Here is a 24,652-nt window from a genome sequence, read left to right as displayed (position 1 = left end):
CATCCTTTGCTTCACAAATCATCTTAATCATGTATAATCTGAAGTCCTTTTCTGACATTTCTTCTAACATACTGTCATTGGATTCTATTAATATAGAATCTAGATTTGTTTGGATCATTTTCTTCCCTTGTTTTTTCATGTTGTTCATGTATCTTCCCCTCTAGCAGTGCAGATCTGGGGTACTGCAGATTTCCCCCTATAGGTTTATAGTGGCCCCATAGGTTTCCAAAACCCTTTCTTTAAGGGGAGATCAATATTAGCAGTGCCCAAATCAGACACTATGCAATCCTAGACCAAATAGCCCCTATGTGGACAATAACAAAATTGTCATAATAAACAGAATGAGTTCAAATATTATCTTCAGTAAAACAAACAGATTTGCCATAAGGTCTGCAGTTTCTAATGGAGGACAAAGAGGATGCAGAGGGATGTAGAATGTGGCTGTTAATGGGATAAGAAAAGCATATACAGAAGTTCTAGATAATAGAAAGGGTGAGAGTGTAATCAAGAGAAATTGGATGTTAGCATGCAAAAAAGGGAGAAAGAGACTCTGAGGGAACAGATAAACAAAAGGAAAAGAGAGCAAGAAAAGTAAAGAAATAAAAACTTTAATTTTTTCAATAAGGAGAAAAAAGAAAATCTATAGTATTATAGTCATAGAGTAATGAAACCTCCCAGTCTTCAGCAGCCTGATGCATGAGAGGTACCTGACAATGAGCTTCAAGCCTCCAGCAGGCATCTCAGGATGTGTTTTGCCCCACCTAAAGATGGAAGATACAGCTTCCAGATTATCCAAGATGGCCGCTCTGGCTTCGAAATGTGTTGGCAAATGGGGAGCTGCAGCTCAGGGTGTGGACATGGTCAGCAGGAGGTCCTGGAGGCGGGATGCGGTTGGCCAGGCAGGGGTCCTGGAGGTCGGGTGTGTTTGGTGTGGTTGCTGGATCCTGGAGGCGGGGTGCAATCAGTCAGTCTGGGGTCCCGGTGATAGGGCACAGCCAGTTGGTCTGGGGGTCCTGGCGGCAGGGAGCAGTCAGTTGATGTGAGGCCCCCAGAGGCAGGGAGTGATCAGTCGGGCTGAGGGATCCTGGAGACGGGGCTCAGTCCAGCCAGGGGTCCTACAGGGCCTGGCTGTTGTCTCAAAATGGCAACAGCCGCATGTAATCAAAACTGCAGGTACTGTAACAGTGAACTTCCAGGCAACAGCAGGCAGCTGGTGCTCCACTGGCGGTCGGCGATCAGTTTGCTGACTGTTGTCCCATGATCGGGAGGTGAACCTCGTGCGTTGGGTAATGGATAGGTGTAAGGCAGGCAATGGACAGGCGAGAGGCAGGCAATGATAGGCGCCTGACAGTGAGCAATCTGCACTCAAAAAAGGCGTCGATATGCTGGCAGACTGCAGGTGATCCCTGCAGACAAATGGGGTAAACAGCAGGGGATCGATAAGCAGCAAAAACTGCCTCACCAAGAAACAGATATCCTCTGCTTGAAACCGGAGATACGGAGCGACAAGGAACGCAGCCTCCCTCTAGTCCGCCATCTTGGATCTCCTCCTGATTTTTTTTTTTAAGGAAACTGTTGGCTGTTTTTGTAGTTTTCTTCTCTCTAGTCTTTTTTCCCTCCAGCTGGGCTTGGTTGGGTGGCTGGCTGGTTAGAGTCTGTCCTCTGATGTCTGAAGGATAACTCTAGGGTGGCCTCCAGCATTCCTGGAGGGCCTGGGAGGGAGCAGAGTGAAGGAGCCCCTGACCCATGCACAGGCATTCCCTCAGTGTCCTCAGTCACCACCATCACTGACCCCTGCTTTCAGAATGAGCCCCCCCACTCTCTTCTGTGTTCAGTCCAGAAACCCTGCTGAAACATCTCCAGACACAACACCTACATTCTCTGGTTGAGATGGAGAGAAAGACCACCCTGAGGCCAAGAAGTTCAGAGGGGACTTAGGAACCTGACTTCTTAAACTTGCAAATCAGCCTTGAGCCCTCACCCTTCCCTGCAAGAAAGCCTGTGGTGCCATGCTGTGAGTGTCCTTGAATACATAGCTGAGGATCTTAGACTTGTAGGCAAAGAGCTGCTAAGGCTTCTTAACCAGGCAGTGGCTTGATGAGAGCTTGGCTTGACTTGGCGGGCTCCATCTTGTGTTCTGGATCTGTTCCAATGCCACTCTCTCGAGGGGCCCATTCCTCAAACAGTGGACTCTTCCCTATAACTCCAAATCGCCACATGCACTTGGTTTCCTACAGAGCATTCATCACTGGTTGTTACTTCTGTCTACCAACCATGTGGTAAGTCCATAGTTGGGCAAGAGGAATGTTCTGTTCACCATCTCTACCCCCAGCCCGTGGCACCCTGCTTGGCCCAACAGCTTCTCACAAACTGTGCACACATCTAAGAGTACCTTCTGACAGACGGTCAGTACCTTAGTCAAAGCTAACCCAAGGCTTATGTGAAAGTATCAGTTCACAGAGGACCTGTGAGATGGGAGGCCAGGAAACAAGTCCTGGCTCCTCACCACCAGCAACATGTGGATAAGTCACTGCAATTCAGACCTGATTTTCTCATTATTTAAAATATCTTGACTGCTGACTGCTGGGTTCCCTTCAAAAACAATGCATCTCTCCAGGCAAAATGAGGGTCTGAGGCAGAGGAGACAGAGGGCATGACTAGACAGGTGCACTTTGGGTTTGTTCTAGGGGGAACACAACAAAACTGATGTGAAGAGAAGGATCCAGTTTTGAGAGTCACCTCTGACAATAACGACCCTTTAGCAGAAAGATTGTGTAGTGCATTCAATTATCACATCTAGTCTCCTGTAATCCTGCCTTTCTTTTTTCATAACACTCCTCTTTATTTTTCCCTTTGGCAGTTCTAAGGTTCAAACCCAGGGCCTCACACGTGGGAGGCAAGAGCTCCACCCCTGAGCTACACACTCAGCCAACATTACACGTTTTTGAGGAGCACTGACCAGAGTACTGACCGTCCTCTCAATCCAGGGCGTGCTCTTGTGACAGAATCCCAGAAGAGATGCTGGGTTCCGTGCATCCTATCTGGAGCCCCAGGCCAGCAGTCTGCCTCGTTACCTGTGGTCACGGGTGGGCTGCTGCACAGAGGTGTCCCAGCCTCTGACCTCTGCACCATATTCCTCCCCTGTGGACTGCTGCCTCTTCTGAACCTTTCCAGTGCTCTTTGTTTCTTTTGCTCAGAGCCCTTTACCCCGTGCATGGCAATGTCCAAGCCCTGTGACCCTGTCTTCTTTTCTCATCTGACTCTTTGAAGTGAGACGTAGTCCTCCAAGTAAATACTCGTCTGTCCTAGTCTCCTCGCTGCCTTGATCTGTAAACTGCAAGAATCCAGAGCATTCTCTCCGCCACACGTCTCTCCTCCCTGTCATCTGCAGGGCCCGCGGCAGTGTTCCTCGCTGCAGCTTCCTGGTACCAGCACAGGGCTTGTCACGAAGTGGAGTTCAGCGTCATTTGTTGGCTAAATAGATGATACCCCAAGCATTCTCACCTCCCACCCACTGGCCACCACTGGTTGCCCGCCTGCCCCTCTTCCTCTGCACTCTGTCTGCCTGGTCGGGTGCTGTCAGCACCTCGAGGCTGCTCAGCTACATGGTCCTCCCGGCCGAACCTCCTCAGGATTTCGCTGTTGTTCCCATTCTTGGTATATCTGCACCCTGCATAACATCTAGCTGTTTGTAAGTTCTTCTTCTCCCCTTGCCCTCTCTAGCTAGTTAACTCCCTGAGAGCTTGAACTTGACGCTTCTCATGTCTTCCTTACCAAGTACTATGAGTCCAACTATGAGTACTGTGGTAAAAATTAGTAATAATAGAATCACGTTCCATCTGAGCAATGTTTTAGATTCTAAGGGATTATTGAACAATAAAAATAATACTAGATGAAAAGAAGTGACAAGAATATAGATTGAATCACTGGATGTATGTAACTATTCCTGTATTATATGGTAGATTTGAGGCAAAGTTTATGATATCATTATGCAATGTACTCGGGATTGAAATAAGAGCATTTCTTGAAAAATTAGTGTCTATATAAGGCAAATTATTCTAATAACCATAGAAACGTTGGTAAAAATCTGAGCATTTGCTTTACCTTCTTAAGTTGCATATAATGTTTTCATTATAAGCAAAGATAATTTCTGAATTATATATTTTATTGAAATACTGTATATTACATTTGCGCATTGGAACTTCACTTGACATATCTCCAAGGAGCAAATCACTTGACTTTTTTTTTTCTTAGTTGAAACTGTACCCATCTGGGAAGAGGTGTGTTATCATGTAATATTTAGCAACACTATTAATATCTAAAGTATCTTGGTCTGCCCAGGTACTGTAACAAAATGCCTCAGACTAGGTGGTTTATAAACTATAGAAGTATATTTCCCACAATTCTAGGATCAAGGCATGAAGAGATTTGGTGTCTGAGAAGTGCCCCCATGCCAGATGGCCATCTTTTCACTGTAACCTCATTTGGCTGAAGAAGCACAGGTCTCCCTGGGGCCTCTTGTGTGAAGGCATTAGTCCCATTCACAAGGACTCTGCCCTTGGGACCCAGTCACCTCTGCAAGTCCCCACCTTCTGATATCATCACCTTGGGGATTAGGCTTCAACATGAGAATTTTAAGAAGAAACACATTCGACCATGGTAGATAGCTCTTGGATATTGAGCAGTTTCAATATGCCCAGCATGTGATAAACAGTTACCTGTCATACATTTCAATCTTATTACAATCTTATCAATGAAACACTGAAATTCTCGTAGTTCATTGATTACAAAGTGCCAGGAGGCAGGCTGCTTAACTCAGGCCTAAGGAGTTTCAAACCCCTTGCCTGCCTGGGCTCACTGATCCAGGACAGGAACCCCATGCCCCACAGGGCCGCCAGCACCCCTTAGGAGATGCTGTCTTTTGTCACCTGTCACCTTCCTGATGCAACCTGGCCCTATCAAGGGGGCAATATGTTAGACCTCAACTGTCAACATTTTTGTTGTTGCAGGAAGAGAAGCTGAACTGCTAGAGAGACCTAATGGACAGTCTCCCAGCAGGTAAGCTATTCTATTTTTTTTTTTTTCTATGCACTGGGGGGAACTGTATTCTTTCCACTTTCCATTAAATTTTCTGTTACTTGGTGATAACAGTTTTTTCACTGTAGTTTTTATTCCCTAAACCTTTAAAGCCAGTAGATAAGAAAGTCTGCTTCTTTCTGGCTCCTTCAGGTTTGAATAAAATCCTGTGTTTTCCTCCGTAGTTTTGTTGCTAGGGGAGATGATTCTAAAATGTGTGCTGAGCCATGACCCAAGGAAGCCTTCACACAAAAGATCGCCAGTCTTCCCCCCCACCCCAGGCATTGTGGAGTTTCTCCAGTAAAAGACCTTGCCCCCGGAAAAGTAGCTCTCAGTGTGTCCCCAGGACCAGCAGCAACAGCCTCAATTGGGAACTTATTAGAAATGTGGATCAGAATCTCTGTGGTTGATGCTCAGCCCTCCAGTGGATTCTAGTGCATTGTCAAGTTCAGGCACCAGGACGTAGGATGGCAGACCTCCATCCCCTTGTTTTCTCTGTGGCTCTCCTCCCCAGCTCCCTCACCATCTCCATCTTTAGACCAACTTGCAGGACAATATTATTTACATTTTACCCCTATGGATCCAACCGATTCCTCCCTTACCCTGTCTCTCTCAAACAGTGTGTACTTTTTCTCTCTTCCCCTTCCCCATCTCTCTCTCTCTCTCCCTCTCTGTCTGTCTTCATTAGGCTCTCCAACCCCCAGCACTTTCCACTAAACAAGTAATTAAACTATTTAAGCTATGCTAAGAAGGTGAGGTGAAAGATGATATAGGGGTGTAATAATAGGGATCTAAACTAGGTAAGAAGGCAAAGGAAATAGACAATGATGAGAAAAGAAAGTTCAATTTAAAGATTGGAAAGAAGATCAATATGGCCAGGAAGTGAAACGAGATGATGCGGTAGAGGGTTGCATATGCTGTGGGAAAGACTGTCCTTTATTTCATAAAGTTCTCAGTAGTTTTGAGTTACTACCATCAATACTCACAAGTCACTACAGTCCTGTTCTATAGAGTTGCCGCAAAGGATGAGTCAGTGAATAGGGAACAGTGTTGCTCCCAGGGGTATTGCAGGCTGAGCTTCCCGTGAACCTCTCCTCGCCATATTCATCAACTGCTCCACACTGCACCTTGTGTTATGTGTTTCTGTTTCAAGACACCTCATTTTAAAATATGTCATCAATTCACCAGCACTGAATTTGGGGCCAACAGCCCTATGTCTCATTCCTGAAAAAAGCTTCTCTAGCTCAGGTACTTCCTCAGTAAGGCACATCGCAGCCTAGACAGCTCTTCAGCACTGTGCTCGGCGCTTTAGACAGAGACACCACCAAAAAAAAAAAAAAAAAGCAAAATGTGGAACTAAATAGATCACAAAAAAGATAATTTACAGCATGAAAGTTAAACAAGGAGACAGGGTACCTTATTTAGCTCAACTAGAAACGTTCATAGCAGATGACTCACAGTTTTTGCCACTCTGCAAGCATCCATGAATGACCATACAAGCACTGTATTGATTTTGGGTTATGAATATATTTTATGAAGTAGGTAAATCCACAAATATGGATTCCACAAGTAGTGGAGAGCGAGTGTAGATGTACTATCAATACCTTGTATATAAGAAGCTCTCTGTGAGTTTGAAGTTTTTACATCATCTTCATCATTATATGTTATTAAATATCCTGAGGGCGTTGGACACCTCTGAAAAGTTTTAGGCAGGGCGAGTGATAATGATTCAGAGTTGTGATCTGAAAAGATCTTCTGGCTTCTATGTAGCGATTGTCTTAGAAGGAAACGTGAGTGGATGAGGTGACAGGAGGGTACTGCAGTAATCCAGGTAAGACAGATGTGATGTTATCTGAGACCAGGACAACGGTAATGCACGTGGAAAGAAAGGATGGATTTGAGAGTGACCGTGGAAGAGGGACCATCCCTGCCTCCACTCCCACTTCCCCCTAGAATGCACTCTGGAAACCCACCAGCACCATTGGCTGAGACTTTGATCCAGAAGACTCTTCTAATCCTCCTAGGGTCATTCACCTGCTCCTGGCCCTATGTAGTCTAGTGTACATATTTCAATCTAGTACTTATAACACTGTATTCATCTCCTATTTATATATTTGTTTCCCTTGCTGGATGGTAAACTCTTTTAGATGCCTGGAATTGAGTTCTGTATTTGTCACACAATAGGTGCTCAGGAAATATCTGTTGCAAGAATAGGTGGTGAGACCTTTAAGGAATAGCAGCAGTCTTCTCCCTCTCTGTACCCTAGCAATTAGCAGCGGCCTAACCCCAGAAGATTCTGGGAACATTTGAAGCCTCTGAAAGGTGCTCAATCTTTCCAGTAATAAAACTACTTTTACTCTACCTTAAAGACATGTTGGGCTCCAGGTCTGCACACAAGGGGTCATCTACGAGTACAGAACAATTTTGCTTCTTGTTCTCTTGCCAGTTCATGCATTCGGAGGCGCCTTTATAAAGTAAGGTGGTTGGGTGGGGTATTCTCTAAGATTCTTTGAGGTTTAGGCACTCTATCAGTACGCTGAGGCCCATGTAACCAAATCCCAGAGACTGGGTGGCCTGGCAACAGAAGCTCCTTCTTGCATAGTTCTGTCAGCTCGGAAGTCCAAGGTCAGGATGCCGGCCAGTTCAGTTCCTGGTGATGGTTCTCCTCCTGGCTTGCAGATGGCCATCTTCTCACGGAATCCTCACGTGGCCTTCCTCAGTACTGCTCATGGAAACACATCCTCTCTCTATAAGGCTACCAATCCTGTTGGATTAGGATGTCACTCTGGTGACCTCATTTTAACCTTAATTACCTCCTAAAAGCCTTATCTTCAAATATGGTCACATTGGAGGTAAGGCTTCAACATGTGAATTTGGGGACAAGGGTGGACATCAGTGCAGTGGAGGTACTGTCAGATTCTGGGAATTACCTGAGTCAGCCTAGTCCAAGCACATGGCCCTGCACTGTGTCTGCTTTTAACACTGTTATAGTTGTAGCCTTGCAAGACTGTATCATATAAGCTTCTCTCCACAGGACCTTCTTTAAAATGCCCTCCTCATTTTCAGGACTTGACTTTTTCCAAATACTTCAGGATTCTTCTAGGTTTCTGCCATTTCCAAGATGGAACAGCTTGGGAGCTTGGAAAGACCCTGTCTCAAAATTTTAAAATAAGGAAAGGGCCAAGTCTATGGCTTAGTGGTAGAGTGTCCCTGAGTTCAATCCCCAGTACTGTGAAATAAATTAAACAATTAAAAAAGTAAACCTACTCCTTGCCAGACCTGTCCCATATTTGTATCACGTGAACCTCAGAACGACCCTGAGAGGCTGGGCGTCACTATTTCCCCCACCTAATGGTTGGCAATGCTGAAATCGAGAGAAGTTATGTGGTTTACCCAGGTCTCTGACTTCTCACGGGCACTCCAGAGACCCCTGCCGTGAGTGGGTACAGTACTAGACTACCTCCCTGTCCTGAGTTTAAGTTCTTCCTCCACTTCTTCTAAATCTCCTGAGGGAAAACACACACACACACACACACACACACACACACACACACACCAAAAAAAAAAAAAAAAAAAAAGCAAACACCAGTTTCTTCTCTCTACACTCACACAGAGCGTCACTTCCAACAGCAAAGGCTGGGGTCGGGCCATGTACATCACACAGTTCTCCAACCCCGGACACCAGCTGGGTGTCCCACAGTGGAATTCAATTCCAGTTCTGCCTGCCTGGAGTTGGTTAGCATCAGAAGCCACAGTTAAGGGTTCAGGTCCACAAAATTGCCCTGCTGCAGATGCCAGTTCAGCATCTGGACCCCTGAACTCCTGTAGCTCTTCCGGACACCAAGACACCCCACCTCATGTTTCATAATTTGCCAGAATGGCAGATGGATGCTTTGCTTACCTTAGCTAGTGTGTTACAAGGGGTATTATAAAGGATACACATGAACAGCCAGATGAAATGTATAGGGCAAGGACCAAAAAGATCCCACTGTCCTGTGGAGTTGGGGTGCCCCACCTTCCCATATGTGGATGCAGTTTACCAATCTGGAAGTTCATTGAATCTGATCATCCAAGATTTTTCATACAGCTCAGTCTCCAGCCCCCAACAACCCCACACACACTTCACAGAGGTGGCAGATGGAACTTAAAGTCCCAACCCTGTAATTACTTGCTCTTTCTGGTGTCTGGTCCCATCCTGAGGCTATCTAGGGGCCCCATCCTAAAATCCCTCATTAGCATAAACTCAAGTGTGATCAAGGGGGTATGTTATGAGTTGCCAGAGATTCCCCTGTGACTGGGGATATTCAAAGGGCTGAGGAGCTTTGCCACAGGAGCTGGGTGGGACAAGGGCTGAACATATTTCCTGTAACACCACAACTCCCTAAGTAATTTTGTGTTCTTTGACCAGTCCTTCCGGTAATGCAGACATAGAAGAACATGGTGTCTCATTAAGGCCAGGGTGTCTCTGATGTATTTAAGCAGATACTCTACTAAAAACTGGTGAGGCTAAGCTCACCTTATGACTTCAGCCAGAGTCAGGCAAATCGGCCCAACAGGCCAAGTTGAGGTGAGTTTTGTCAGATGATGCCATTACAATGGCGGGCAAGAGCATCACAGAAGAGGGAAGCTGAATCCTGCAGGAATCAGAACTGCCCTGTTAGGGAAAAAACATCATCTTCATTTCAGACATTAAAAATCAGCTTCTCAAGTAGATTACATCTGTATTATCTGGGAATTCTTCAATTCTCCACTTGTCTAGATTCTCAGAAACAAAGCCAGGCAGACAGTCACACCCTGCCCACATCTCCAGCTGGGTCTGCATCTTGGTGCTGCAGTGATTCTCTCTAAACAACACAGTCCATTTCAATGACTTTTCTACTGGTCTTGCATGAAGATGGTTCTATCCAAGTAGCAGAATTGGGAGAAACATCTGCTTATGCATTGTTAATGAAAATCTGTGATTGTCCGTGAGGTTATGTGGGTGATTCCTTGAGCTTTCCCTGTGGTCTCAGCCATTCTCTCTTCAATTGCTTTTCAACAAACATACTTGACCCTCCATGCCCATGGGTTCCACATCTATGGATCCTACCAACCACCAAAGGAAAGTATTTGGTAAAAAATTTGCGCTGTCATTATCACGTACTATATAATTAAGCTTTTGATGGTTGTATCTGTACTGAACTTGTGCAAACTGGTTTTTCTTGTCATTACTCCTTCAACAATACAGTGTAACAACTATTTACATAGCTTTACATTGTATTAGGTATCACAAGTAATCTAGAAATGATTTAAAGCATAAGGGAGGAGATAAGTAGGTTATATACAAATACTACATCATTTTGCATAAGGGACTTTAATATATGAGGAATTGGGTAACGGGGAGTCCTGGAATGGGTTCCCATGGATACCAAGGAACAATTGCATATCAGAAGCACATTGATAAACACACTGGGATGTCTTGCTTACCAACTCCAAGAGTTTTAGGTATTTTTCTTAAACTCTCAAATGGGAGCCTCATTGAAGCCTTTAGGGCATATTAAAAATCGAATTCCTGCCACTGTGTTGCTAATGGGGCATGGGATAATACGACCTGACAACTGTATTAATAATAGGGGGCACTTTCCACATTTTAGCAGACTTCACAAATGTCTAAACTTAGTTATTAACCATCATTCACGACCATTGATGATACCGAATATTTTCATGAGATGACTGAAGACAGTGTGAAGGTTCTCATACTGTCTCCAGTGGCAATTTTAGAGGATCATTTACTAAAAAGGGGCTGAGGAGCTTGGAAGAAAAGCAAGGAGCCTTCTGCTGAAGTGACACTGCATGGCAAGGAAACTGATTGGAGATGGGAAAGGGAAGAGAACTTGATGGAGATGATTGAGGGTCTGAAGTCCTTCCATGGCCCCCCTTTGTGTCCCCTACCCCACCTCACTGTGACCTGCCCTAGTCTGGTGTGCAGCAAGTACAACATGTGTGTTACATGACATCGATTTTTGCAGAGTTCACTTAGCCGAATGCCTTTGTTCAGGATGTTACCTGTATTAGGTGAGGTCCAAACTGGGAAGAGCACCCCTCCTTCCAAACACAGGGAATCGCAGAGTCATTTGGTTATGCAGGTATTGGAAGCGCTGAGAAAGCAAATGAGATGACGGGGCAGGGAGCCATTTCCACCTGTGATGGTTTGAATGTCTGTCCCCTCCCAAATTCTTGTTGAACTTTGATCCCAAAGCAACAGTGCTGAGAGGTGGAGCTGATGGTCAGGTTATGTCCTCTGATGGGTTACAGTAGTTATCACAGAAGTGGCTTCCACCCGCCTCCTGCACCCTCTTGCCTTCACTCCCCTGCGGACCCCCTGTTTCCTCTCTTACACATGCAGCATGTTGTACCTTCTGCCATCTCGTAACATAGCAAGGAGGCCCTCATCAGATGTGCCCTTAGATCTTGGCTTCCCAGATCTCAGAACTGTGGGATAATTTTGTTTTCTTTATAAATTACTCATTCTGTTACAGCAACAGAAAACAGACCAAGACAGCACCTTATGTGAGAGCAGAATCTAGAACTAGGAGATAGAGCCACTGCCAAGATGGACAGGATACTTTCCAAGGCAGAGAGAAGAAGAGAGGAAGACCCTGTCTTCTCCTCTCCTCCCTCTAGTCCTCACCAGCACCTTCCATGGGAGGGACCCACCCAGATCCAGAAGATAACAGAGTCTCAGCGATATGGTACCCTGAGAACTGAGCTGAGCAAGTTTGCTAGTCACTTTTTCATTGATCTGACAAACACCTGATCAACTCAACTTCGAGGAGGGAAGCTTTCTTTTGGCTCATGGTTTCAGAGGCTTCAGTCCATGGTTGTCTGGCTACAAGGCAGAAAAATCATGGTGGAAATGCTTGGCAGAAAAGCTGCTCAGCTTGTGGCAGCTGGGAAGCAGAGAGAGAGAGAGACAGAGAGGAAGGGACCAGGCATAGGGCAAAGCCTTCCAGGGCACAACCCTAATGACATACTTCCTCCAACTAGGCCCTACCACCTACAGTTTCTACCACCTTCCAGTAGTTCAAATTATTAATCCATTAAGTGAATTAATCCACTGATGAGGTTAGAACCCTAATGAGCAATCATTTCTAATAACCACATCTCTAAATATTTCTGCACCAGGGAACAAGCCTTGGCACATGAACCTTTGGGGGGCATCCTAAATCCAAGTCATGATAGCTAGAGGGGGCAGGAAGTGGATCAGAGAGCAGACAGGCCATGAAAGCAAGGTGTCTTAGGTTTTCTCCAGCCATTCCCCAACAATGAAATGTTTCAATTGTTTAAATTAATCCATATCTTTAGACACTTGGTTTATTCCAGCTTTTCCCTATTACACTGCTTTAGAGAAGATAATAGGTCAAACATAACCAGGAAGTGGTATAAAGCAAAATCTAAAAAAGGGACAAAATTTTTAGACAGTTAAGACGATTGAAAACCTGTACCAGTTGGGAATGGGATTGAGAACAGTGTCTACGTGTATTAGCTTCTGACTAAAATGATGTTCTAACCAAATGGACATATTGGACAGCAGGGTTCAGACCATTTCATTTGTCACCAAAAGGATTCAGCACTAATGGTAGTGACCTCTGTTTGCCGGGGACTCAGCCCACCACTGGGTTCTTAGGGTGTAAACCTTCTCCCTTGAAACAGAGCTCACCTAAACTAACCAGAAGCACAGGAAAACTGGGCCCAATCTGCCCTTATTTCCTTAAAGCAGTAAAGAGTGGTCTTCAAAGTGCTCAGCCAGCAGCCTGGGCATCACCTGGAGCTTGTCAGAGATGCAAATTCACAGACCCAGGTGGATTCCTTGTGACCCAGGACAAGCTCTACTTCTGTGTGTCTACCAGGATCCTCATTCCGTGCACACATACACACGGCCTTTGTTCATCATGAATTGCATCTCATCTGCTCCAGGAAGGAGCCTGTTCCCAGGAACAGGGCCGGAGCTTCTCAAACCTTTCCTTAATACAGTCCCCACGGGCACAAGGGGATCTGGCAGGCTGACAAGTGTCCAGAAGGCTGACCACGAGCTACTAGCAGAACCGGACATTGCTGTGTCGCTTCGTTTCCTTCTCATGGCTCAGGCACATTTTGCCTTTTCACACACATCAGTCTGAATTTACTTTAATTCCTAATGATAGGCTTCATCCCCCAAACCCTTGGTATTGGGCCATGTTTCTTTGGTGGTTTTCCTTTGCCTCCCAGTTTATGGTCACACACCTTCATCCAGAAGATGGGGCTCCAAGCTCAACTTATACCATGGGCTGCCCACGGGGCCTGGGAGAAACCCAAGGTCAGCCAAGGAGAAGCATAGTTTCACGGACCGTGCTGGTGGAGTCACGACTAGCCTGGGGAGGAACTGGACCCCTGCACACGCCGCAGGCTCCTTCCTTCCTCAGCCCTTTCCACAGAATGACTGCCCACACAGACGGGTGGCAGAGAGCAACCCAGATCTCCCATCCGGGGGTTCGATGAGCGGCCATTGTGTGAAAAGAGGCAAGGCCTGTGTAGAATTGTCAGAGCCTTTTGTCCCCAGCAGGGTCTACCCAGTCTACAGAATAAACCCAGTCCCTCCACCACTACCATCTCCCTGCTGCAGGAGGCCCTGCCAGATGGCACTGTGATAGCCACCAGGACTTAAATGTGACAGCAACTGTCTGAAATACTTATCACATCACCTGCTTGCTTCCTTTGTCACATGGCAAAGCACCAATGCTATTTATGCCACAATTCTTGCATTCTGAGGCCTTCCCAATCCCTTCCTTGAAATTAGATTCAAACAACCACTATATACTGCCATCTGGTGGTCAGTAGATGAAATCACACCTGTACAATTCTGAGCCCAAGTCTAGAGAAACCAGTTTCCTTTTGCAAAAACTTTTGGGGCACAAGCTTGTAGTGTAGTGTAATCCAGCGAACTCAGAAGAAACAGAATGTACCAGGACAGAGGCCAGGGAATATTCATAATAATGAAACAATCACAACTTTAATAATAGCTACACTAACCCAGTGTCTAAATTTATAACCTTGGGCAATTTGCATAGCCTCGCTGCTTCCATTAGCTTATCTACTAGTAGTGGCTCCCACTTAAAAGGATTGTTGTAAAGTTGAAGTGAATGACTATAAGAAAGTTCCTGAAACAGGACTTGGTTCATGGTAGACACTTGTACATTAACTACTGTATTTATCATAATCATTAATGAGTACTGGCAATCTGCCAGCCATGATAGTAAATGCTTTACATACTTTCATCTCATTGAATTTTCAAAACAGTCTTGGTAAGCAGGAACTGTTATCCTTCCCTTTTTGTAGACTAGACAACTGAAGTTCGCTGGGGCAATGAAACTGGCCTAGAAAGCATAAGGCTAATAAATGGGGCGGTTTAATTGGAACTCAACTCTGACTTCAAATTTGTCATTTACCACCGTGCTGAACTGCCACTGTGGTGGAATGAATCTTCCCAGTGTTTGGCATAAATTCCATCCTGCTCACATATTTTACCTGCCCTCCACACACACTCACACACAGACACACACACAATCAGCTCCCTCAGGGAGTGCCCAGGATGCCACTAGCACAGTGCCTGGCACCAGCCAGACTCAGTGATTATTATGGAGTGGGTGAAGTGCTGCATAACGACTCATTCACCAATATACCCCAGAGAAAAAAGGCATCAGATCTTTAGAGGAACAGGATGTATGAAATGTTTCTCAGAACCATCAAAATAATTGTGATTTACTAGGGTAAAGACCATAGAAGTTGTACCCCGTTTGTGTACAATGAATCAAAATAAATAAATTTTAAAAAGACCATAGAAGTAAAAAATGAAGTGATAATATCACTGTTATTATAAAAAAAAAATTGTGTTTCCACATTCAACCTGGACATCAGAGATCCTATGAGCTCAGTGGCAGTAAAGTCAGGGGACCAGGACCTGGTTTGTCCCTCTGAATTAAGGAAATGTAACTGCCACAAGCCCAGTCCTGCACCCTCAGGTGAACAGTCCGCCTAGGCAAGCCTTGGGCAGGGCGGGAGAGCAGCCCTCTGAATGGCTCATTTCCAGCAGGTTCAGGCAGCCTTTCACCAAGAAACGCCCGTTTCAACCAGGTGTGTCACCTTTGGAAATTATTCCTTTGGCCTCTGAAAACACTTTACATGGTTTCCTATTAAACTGCCAGTATCCCAGGAGGCCCAGCTGCTCTGAAATGCACTGGGAGCCCCCACCCCCTGTAGCTAGCACCCCCCCAACCCTAGTCCCACTGGGGAGAGGGCTCCAGTGGATGTCACCACTCCACCCTTGGAGGGCCTCCCTGATCTGAGACCCTCACCCCTCCCAGGGACTTTGCTGTTACACCTGACCTGGTCTCAGGGTTCCAGGGCACTGGTCAGCATTTCCTGCTGGCAAAGAAACTGAAGAGATTTGTACCAAAGAGTTGCACCCCTGAGGGAATGTGGCAGAGAAGGAGGGCCAGAAGGGGGGGGACACAGGAAGAGAAGCTTGTTCCGTTGGGTCAGGGTCATGGCTTAGGGTGAGTGTGGACTTGGGCCCCAAATGACGTCAGCAGCGTCTCCATGAGCAAGTTTACAATCACTGCGTAGGCTCCCACCTGCAAAAGGGCAGTACTGATTCCATCTTTAGAGCCATCCCAGGATTCATTGAAATGATATGTAAATCTAGTCAAATAAGGGTGAGGAGTGGTTCTCCTTTCCCACTTTGCCATTTAGATTGTTAGATTGGAAAGAGATCTTTGATATCATCAATCCATTTTGCAGATAAAGAAATCGAGGAATCAAGAGATTAAATGATCTTCCTGCATCCATGCCATTGGTGATGGGTTGTGGCTAGGCTTGGTCTTCTGACACCTGGGCTTGGACTTAGCCTGGCTGTTTGCCCAAATACCATCTCTGTATATTAGTTTTGGTTATAAAACTCCTCTGATGATAAGGACTATCATCTTGATGGTGGTTTTTCCCAAAGCAGTGCTCAAAACATACATTCCATTGGCTGCTAATACATTTGTTATGAAAAAGTTTCTGTGGTCAAGTAATTTTGAGAAATATTGGGCTAAACAAAATGAAATAGTTCTTTTTCATAACTGGGAATGTGTTCATATGTACCCTCTGCTATTCCCAATCCTATGTGACCAGGAAACCCCACTTGGGGAGGACCTATGAATACATCTCCATACACAAATATTCCCAGCGTCAGGTGACTGATGCTAATACAACAGCATATCAATTATTGAGAATGTATAAAATGGATTACTTAATGGTGCTAATAATAAAAGTCATCAGATGATCTTTCAAGTTCCTCAGAATAACAGAGGCTCTGCCTCTTTAGCAGAACCATAAACACACCAGAAACATTCATCTCCGTAAGTTGTCAAAACCTGGCCAGAAAGAGGGAAATGGTTCTGTTGGGGAAATAGAATGGGCAGTAGAGAGTTTACTTTCTAGTCCTTTCTCGCCTAGAGATTCAGTGCCATCTATAAAGATAGGCAGACAGAGTAATTTCTTCTATAAAGGGAGCTTATAGCACCTGCTGCTAATTTCCTTTCATTCTTCTTATGTCAGGAGCCCGAATCCAGTAATGGCTCTCTAAATATTTGTCGACTTTGCCTGCTGGCCAGGTTCTGGGAAATCCGGGATTATGTTTTCTAAACATTAGCAAGTTGGTTTTTCAAAATGGAGTAGAAATTGAATGTTTATTTTATTATAACTCTCTTACAAATGTTCTAGTAACTTTTTATAAATTTAAATGATTCCCCTGCACCTGCTTTAAAGTCTCATTTAACAGAACCCTTGAAGCAGAATGTCCTTGACCCTTGGAATTGTGCCACAGTGTGTTGACTGTTCCCCAAACTGGCAAGGGGGACCCACAGTCTCTCCCACTCCTCTTAACTCATGTGTTTGGCTTGTAGTTTTGGACCAACGGGTGGTGTGAGATTGGATCATGGACAGGAATAGACCCTGTGATGGAATAATTGATAGAATCTGGCACACATCTCCCATTCGTTCCCACCTGTCACTCACCAGCCATGACTTCTCTTCATTTGACTCATGGGGATGAAGAGCTCCTGTGAGCTGGGCTCTGATTGGGAGGGATGTTGCCTACAGGAGCTCGTGTAGGGTAGGGAGGCAGACAGCCGAAGCACTGGAGGGTGAGTCTGTTTTAGTCAACTCTTTCATCACTGTGATCAAAAGACCTGACAGGAACAATGTAGAAAAGGAGAAGTTTATTTGGGGCTCACAGCTTCAGAGGTCTCAGTCTGTAGATGGTTGACTCGATTGCTCTGGGCGTGAGATGAGGCAGAACACCATGGGGTAAGGGTATAGGGAGGAAAGCAGCTCCAGACATGGCAACAAGGAAGCAGAGAGAGCTCTGCTCACCAGGAACAAAATATAAACACCAAAGTCACACCCCTAGTGCCCTAGTGCCCTATCGCCTCCAGCCACACCCTACCCACCTTTGGTTCCCACCCAGTTAATCTGTATGGGTGAATTAATCCACTGATTAGGTCACCATTCATAATCTAATCATTTTACCTCTGAAAATTCTTGCATTTCTCACACATGAGCTTCTGGGGACACCTCATATCTAAACCATAACAGAGTGCCTCTCTAAGATGGAGTTGGTGGATGGGTGCAATATTCTTTATTTGCCTCCAGAGAGCCAGGGCCTGGGACCTTATGTTAAGCAAAGGTCCTCAGTACATTCACAGGATGATAATTGTGCGAACTAAGAAAGGTCAATGGGCTTTTGATGAACTCTTTCTCAAAACCTTCCTCCGTGGCCTTCTTTATACAGAATATCTTAACATCACCAGCTTCCTGGAAGAAGTCCTAACCCAGGGACAAATAGAATAAGAAATGCTGTTAGACTGTTAGACACTGCATGTGGCGGGTGTGTGTTTTCCTTTTAACTTTTTATTTTGACATTATTTTAAAAGTTTCAAGAAAAATACAAAGAATTGTCATGTGCCCTCTCTGCAGATTTTCTAAATACGAACATTTACCTCATTTGTTTTATCTTCCTTTCTGTCTACATATTCTCTCTTACACACACACATACATTTTTCCTGGACCATTTTAATGAGATATATAGATATCATTGTCCTTTGCCACTAAATACTTCACTGTTTTTCCTAAAAACAAGGACATTCTCTGATATAACCTTGCTCAACCATCAAAATCAGGAAATTAGCTGATTTGGCACTATGACCTGATCTGCAGACTTTATGCATTCTTCTCCCACTTGTGCCAATAATGACCCTTTAGCAGGAAGATTGTGTAGTGCCTTCAGTTGTCACGTCTCCTTAGTCTCCTGTAATCCTGGCTTTCTTTTTTCATAACATTACTCTTTATTTTCCCTTTGGCAGTTCTAAGGTTCAAACCCAGGGCCTCACATGGGGGAGGCAAGAGCTCCACCCCTGAGCTAACACTCAGCCAACATTACACGTTTTTGAGGAGCACTGACCACAGTCCTGACCGTCCTCTCAATCCAGGGCGTGCTCTTGTGACAGAATCCCAGAAGAGATGCTGGGTTCCCATGCATCCTATCTGAAGCCCCAGGCCATCAGTCTGCCTCGTTACCTGTGCTCACAGGTGGGCTACTGCACAGCAGGTTTCCCAGCGTAAAGATACCGTTTCAGCCTTAAGCATCAGTGGGCAGATCCTTTGAGATTAAACATCCTGTTCTCAGTCTTTCACCCATTAGTCCCAGCATCCATTGATGGTTCTTACTTGAATCAGTTATTGCCAAGATGGTGGTCATGGCAGTTTTTTTAGTCCTTTCTTTCTTGTATGTTTGTTGGCGGACTTTCTACTTGTAAAGTGAAGCTTTCCCTTCCCCCATTTTTATTTATCTCAGTGCACTCACTCAGTAAATGATTCAGCAGGCTGTAATCCTTTATATTAGTAGTATTGATTTTGATGCTCTACTGGTTCCAGGCCAGTAGAAGTCCCCTGAGCTGACTCTTGTACCTTTTTACCCTGACCCTGTCATTCTTCAAGATCACTGGTTAAAGGCGACTCTTTCTGCGTGGGTTGAGCCTTTTTCTATATTCCCTTAACTTCCTGATGAATACTCAGTCAATTCCTCTGCCTGGTTAGAAAACTCCTGGCTCTCCCTGGTCTCCACCCCAACTTCCCTGTTGCAAAACAGGATTTGCCTACTAGGAGTCTTCACCAGTAACTGACATGAATTCCCATGGCCATCTTCAAACACAGGACTATTTCACTTCAGCAAAAAACTCAGGAAAGAGTCAACCCCCAACATTGGACTCTAGGAGCAGGCGGGCACCAACCGCCCATAGACACAGTCACCCTAATGGTGTTTGTTTTTCCCCTGTGTAAACTGAGCAATGATTGCGAAGGATTTGCCCTTTGCTTCCCTGTTGCTTTCCCAAAGAGAAAGCAAATTTTGATTCTGCTTAGCAATAAAAAGCACCCAACAACTGGGTTCTTAACTTTAGGCTAGCTGTTGCCAAAAGGAGAGCAGGGTAGAAAGCTCACCGATGGGACTTTTGGGGCTCAGTCTCACATCAAAAGAGTGGATATTTTTGCTACCTCCATGTTGTCAGGTGGGATGAGGAGTATATCCCTTGTTGCACCTGGAGGTAGGAAAACTTCTTGCTAAAAGGAAGATGTAGATGTAGGAGTGATGTATGAAAAGGGAATGAACTGAATTTGATTTGACACTCTGTATAAGAAAGAATGATCGTAGATACGGGCATGCAGGGGCTGGGTGTGAATACATTAGTCCCCACCCTGTTCACCAGCGGGTCACACAGCCTTGGACGTTAGAGCCTGTTGAGAGAAGGAATGTCCCTGGGGAAGGAAAACACAGGGTGGTGAGAGAGGGCAGAACCTGAACCAGGAAGAGGCTGTCCCCACGGAGCGCAGAGGCACAGAAGCATGGCCCGCAGGTACGGACCAGGTCTGCAGGAAGCCCGTGTGGTGTGCCATCAAAGGGGGGACACGCAAACTGATCCCGAAAAGAGAAAAACGATTGGGACGCCTATAATTACACAGCTTTGAAGAGCAGTGCAGACCTTGTGGTTTTCCAAGGTAGGAGGGAGCCTGAAAGCCGTAGGCAATGATAAGAAGCAGGGGAGAGGTGGGTTTTGAGTTAGGCTGTTGAGGTCTAGCAGCATATTTCGGTGCAGCTTTGCTCTGTGGCCTCGGCCCCAGCAGCAGAAAGTGGGGGACAGACTTTCTAACTCCAGGGATGTCTAGTTCCCAGGACCATCTTGGTCAGCCTCTAGGGAGATGGGAAGGGGAAGTGAGCAAATGTAGCTCAAGAGGCGCTGCCCTCTCCCTCCTCTCCTGCCCTGCCTCCCTCCCTCCCTCCTTCCTTCCCCAGGTAGAGTTTTTGAACCCACCATCATAAAACTGACCTAAGAGTTTTCCAATGATTAATATTTTACAATTGCTTCAGTTACATGATTACAATCCACAGTTGGTCTCTCAAATACTTCTCAGTCCCTTCTTTCCTTTTCTTTGAACTATTCTTTGCTATCTATCCTCTTGCCTAAAATTTAAAGATTTTTTGTTTTGTTTTGTTTTGTTTTGTTTAAACAAAGGTACTGCAGGCTTGGGAAGGGTTGGGAATTCAGAACTGGCTGTGGAGCAGGGAGGGCAGGAGTAGAGAAAGGGAGGAGTCCAGGAAGGGAAAGAGGTGCAAGTGTTACTTTTTAATCTATCCTATTTATCCAGCTGATGTGTGAATTGCCAGCAGGAAATAGGGACATGAGGGGGGAGCTACAGCTGGGAACACAATCCTGGCCTTTGGAAATGGGTAATTTAATTGAGAGTGCTCTGGAATAGTACAAGGTTGGACACATACATTCCTAGCAAAGCTCCCCAGTGATTGCTCTCCCTCTCTCTGCAACCCCAACCATCTTTGCGCTTGAGGTTCAAGTCTTTCAATTGTCGTCACAGTTGATAGATATGTATCACTTGGCCCTTATTCCAGGAGCAAAGACTACTGGGTAGTGTTGATGCTGTACCTTGTATGCATATGTCACAGCAGCTGGATCACATATTTCATGGGTGCAAGGCTTACATCTTTTTAAAATTGCCAAATATGCTCTATCCATACAAGGCTAGGTAATACACTGGTCTTTGCTTATTCTGAATATGAACTTATGTATCCTCCAACAACCCCATGGACAGGTGCACTATTATCCCCATTTACAGATGAAGTGACTGAGGCCCAAATTTACACAGTGAGTAGGGAGCAAAGCTGGGCTCAGAACCAGGGTTCTTTCCCCAGAACTTACCCTCATGACTCCTGGGTCACATGGTTGGCACAAACTGAAAATGTCTCTGTTGGTCATAAACAAACAAAAAACTTGCAGCTCTTGCTCTCTATTTTAAGCTACAGTCATTAGAAGCCCCAAATGTTTAATAACTGTCCCCTGAATGCAGGGCGCTATCCTAAGTGCTGAGGGGTGGGGCATGAGGAAGCCCTGCCCTCACTGAGCTAATTTCCTCCCAGAAAGATGGATCAGAAACACATCTATAACAAAATGCCCAGTAGTAGCACATGCTGGGAAGAAAAATGGACAAGCAGGAGAGAAACGATGACAAGAAGTGGGGGGCAGGTGGCCCAGTGGACTCTTCTATAGATTGTTAGTCCTCCCAAGAAGACTTCCACAAGGGATTCTGTGCTTAAGAATGTGCAGACTTGGGGATGTGGTCATTTTCTGGGTATCTGGAAGTTACTAAAAGATGAGAGGGTTAAAAGCAACAGAAGTTTATTCTTATTCTGGAATGAGCTCACAGCCTGGAGCCAGAAGTCTCGAAATCGGTATCACTGGCAGAAATCAAGGTCACTAGCTCCTTCCGAGGCTCCAGGGCGAATTCGCTCCTGGCCTTGTCTCTGTCTGTGACCAAATGCCCACCTTCCGCTCAGAAGCATAATGTAATTAAATTTGGGGTCCATGGAACAAGACTTCACATCTCAAGATTGGTAACTTAAGCACATCTGCAAAGCCTTTTTTTTTTTTTTTTGCCATGAAAGGTAACATTCACCTATTCCAGGAATCAGGAAGTAGGTATCTTTTAGGGAGACATTTTTCACCCTACCATAGGATGGTGTTTATAAAGATTTTATTTTTCAGTGCAGCAATCTAGTGCCCTATGACCAAACAACTAAAACTATGCTTCTTAAAATTAAAAAACATGGCTTTTGATGCAAAGGTTTATGCTAGAGCATCCTCAGAAATCCATCCACAACTGAAAAAGGGAGGAGAAAGATGAGCTCAACAAATGAGCCCTCTTCCTCATGAGCATGTTCTTAAAGACAAGGACTAGGGCTTTGGGCGATATTGTTTTTTGGGTGGTGTTATCCTAAGGCTATAGATATTGGAAATGAAGAATAACTTAGAGACCTTGAACACTGATCTTTAGGATTTTCTGAGCAGACCAAAATGGTCACTTTCACCTGAAGAGAAGATTTGGTTCAGAGGGAAAAATGGGGTGAATCCAGCTTGGGAAGGGGCTGAGGACAGTGGGCAGTGGGCAAGAAGTCCAGTTTTACCAGGAAGCCCCAGGGAGAATATCTCTGACCTGTGAACGGATGGAGTCATGAATGAATGGGATGTCATCAGTGAGCTGTGGAGGAGGACTGTTCACCTCCTGGCAGCCAGGAAGCAAGAGAGGAGGAGGAGGAGTCAGGGTCCCAATATGCCCTTCAATGCCAAGCCCCCAGTGACCTAACTCGGCCCCATCTACAGCTTCCACCACCTCCCAATGGTACCACAGGCTGGCAACCAAGCCTTCACATGTGGACCTTGGGGTTCACTCAAGATCCAAACTATGGCAGCATCCCTTCATGCTAACCTCTGACAAGGAACTCTCTCAGAATTTCTTTTGCCTCCTGCTTCTGCCCAGTGGGCTTTGCTCCAGTAAGATTCCTGGGTCCTCCATAAAAGGCACTGGACTGGACAAAGGACAGGTCCCTTCCCTCTGTGGTGTTTTTCCACCAACATCTCCCTCATCTGTAAAACGGGGGTGGAATACATAACTCATAGTGTTGGGAAAGGGTCTGACCCAGAGGCAAGTGTTAGCACCGTCTGAGCCCTCCAAATGGGTGATTTTAGAGATGTGCAGTTGCTCTGGGGAACCAATACCTTCCCTCATCCATGTGTTATCCTTTTGCCAAAATTTTCAACTTTTTAAATTTTGAGCATCTAGGAAAGGAAAAACAAACTTAATTCCTACTAAAGTATCATTCATAATGTTCTCTCCCTTCTACACTTTCTTTTCCAGATGGTAACAAAAAATAATCCAGATGGGGTGCAGGTGCTGTAAAATGATACAAAGGTAAAGTTGAACAAAGACTTCATCTAAATGGAGGAATTTTTGGTTATCATGAAGCCACTTTCAAAAACCATGTATATAATATCAATTCAAAAAAACTGAAAATAAAGGCCATGCATGTGTTCAGTACATTGGGGTGTGATCAACATGGCCAATGCTGTATGTGTAAGGCACTGTTTGGGTGTCACAGGACACGTGGACTAGATTTTTAAGCTTTTCTTGCTCACTGCTCAAAACATGTTGTGAACATTGTCATTCTCTGAGACTGAATTTGGTTTAGGCTGAACTTACATGAGAAAGCAGCAGCGTAAAAGGAAGCTTGAATTTCAGAGGATACCCGAAATGACATCACTAAAAATGAAACCCCCAGACCCATAGGTGCCTATAATTTTGTTCATAATAATTTTTTAAAATGTTGTGTAATATTAATTTTAAGGGAAACAAATTAACTGAAGATCTTGCTTCCTTAACAAATAACACTGCTTTTACTCAATTCCAAACACATACATATATAAATTTTACTCCACTGTAATCTTTTGATGGCTGGAGTGTATTTGTTATACATATAATCAGTCCTCCACATCCATGGCTTCTATATCCCTGGAGCCAACCAACCACTCATCAAAAATATTCAGAAAAAAATCACATCTGTACTGAATATGTGCAGACTTTTTTCCTGTTATTTCCTCAACAGTCTAAACTATTTACATAGCATTTACATTGCACTAGAAATAATAAGTAATCTGGAGATATTTTCAAATAAAAGGGAGGATGTGTGTAGGTCAAATGCAAATGCAATGCCATTTTATATCGGAGATGAGCATCCAAGGATTTTGGTATCCAAAGGGGTCCTGGAACCTCTACCCCACAGACCCCTAGGCACAAAGCTTTGTTTTATGCCACTGTAATCTATAATAACTACATAAAACCCCATCAGGGAGATAAACCATCAATAAGGAGAGTTAACCCCTTATTCCTGATTAGTGGGCATTTGTTTTATCTACTTTTTTATTTTAAAATTTCACAGATCACTTTGTACTCTACCTCTCCCCTCCTTTGGAACCTCCGCATAAGCTCTCCTTCCAAGGGTAGCATATTTTTCTACCAACTGTACCTATTAGATTTAGACATACTTATCTGGGGTTAAAAGCATAATCACAAGAACTAGTTCACACCCCTGCTCCTCCCTTAGGATGCAGACTGACCG

The 24,652-nt window shown here is 44.9% G+C and overlaps 1 protein-coding gene across 5 annotated transcripts in view; it reads left to right on the top strand.

The window, feature by feature from the left end:
- Nucleotides 1–24,652, top strand: part of C10H4orf19 (chromosome 10 C4orf19 homolog) — a 93,331-nt gene that overhangs the window by 66,931 nt on the left and 1,748 nt on the right. For 2 of the 5 annotated variants that reach the window (XM_047567371.1, XM_047567369.1), the window contains exons 2-3: nucleotides 5,010–5,058; nucleotides 23,395–23,448. In XM_047567371.1, the coding sequence (XP_047423327.1) occupies nucleotides 23,417–23,448 (32 nt within the window). In that variant the 5' untranslated portion in view covers nucleotides 5,010–5,058; nucleotides 23,395–23,416. Of the gene's footprint in view, nucleotides 1–3,398; nucleotides 3,692–5,009; nucleotides 5,059–19,873; nucleotides 20,046–20,097; nucleotides 20,188–23,394; nucleotides 23,449–24,652 lie in introns of those variants that run through there. The other 3 variants (XM_047567370.1, XM_047567374.1, XM_047567372.1) reach the window with 3 other exon arrangements.

The sequence above is a fragment of the Sciurus carolinensis genome, chromosome 10 (assembly GCF_902686445.1).
Source record: "Sciurus carolinensis chromosome 10, mSciCar1.2, whole genome shotgun sequence".
Classification (NCBI taxonomy): Eukaryota; Metazoa; Chordata; class Mammalia; order Rodentia; family Sciuridae; genus Sciurus; species Sciurus carolinensis.
Note: the sequence above shows the minus strand (reverse complement) of the source record. Positions and strands in the feature narration are given on the sequence as shown.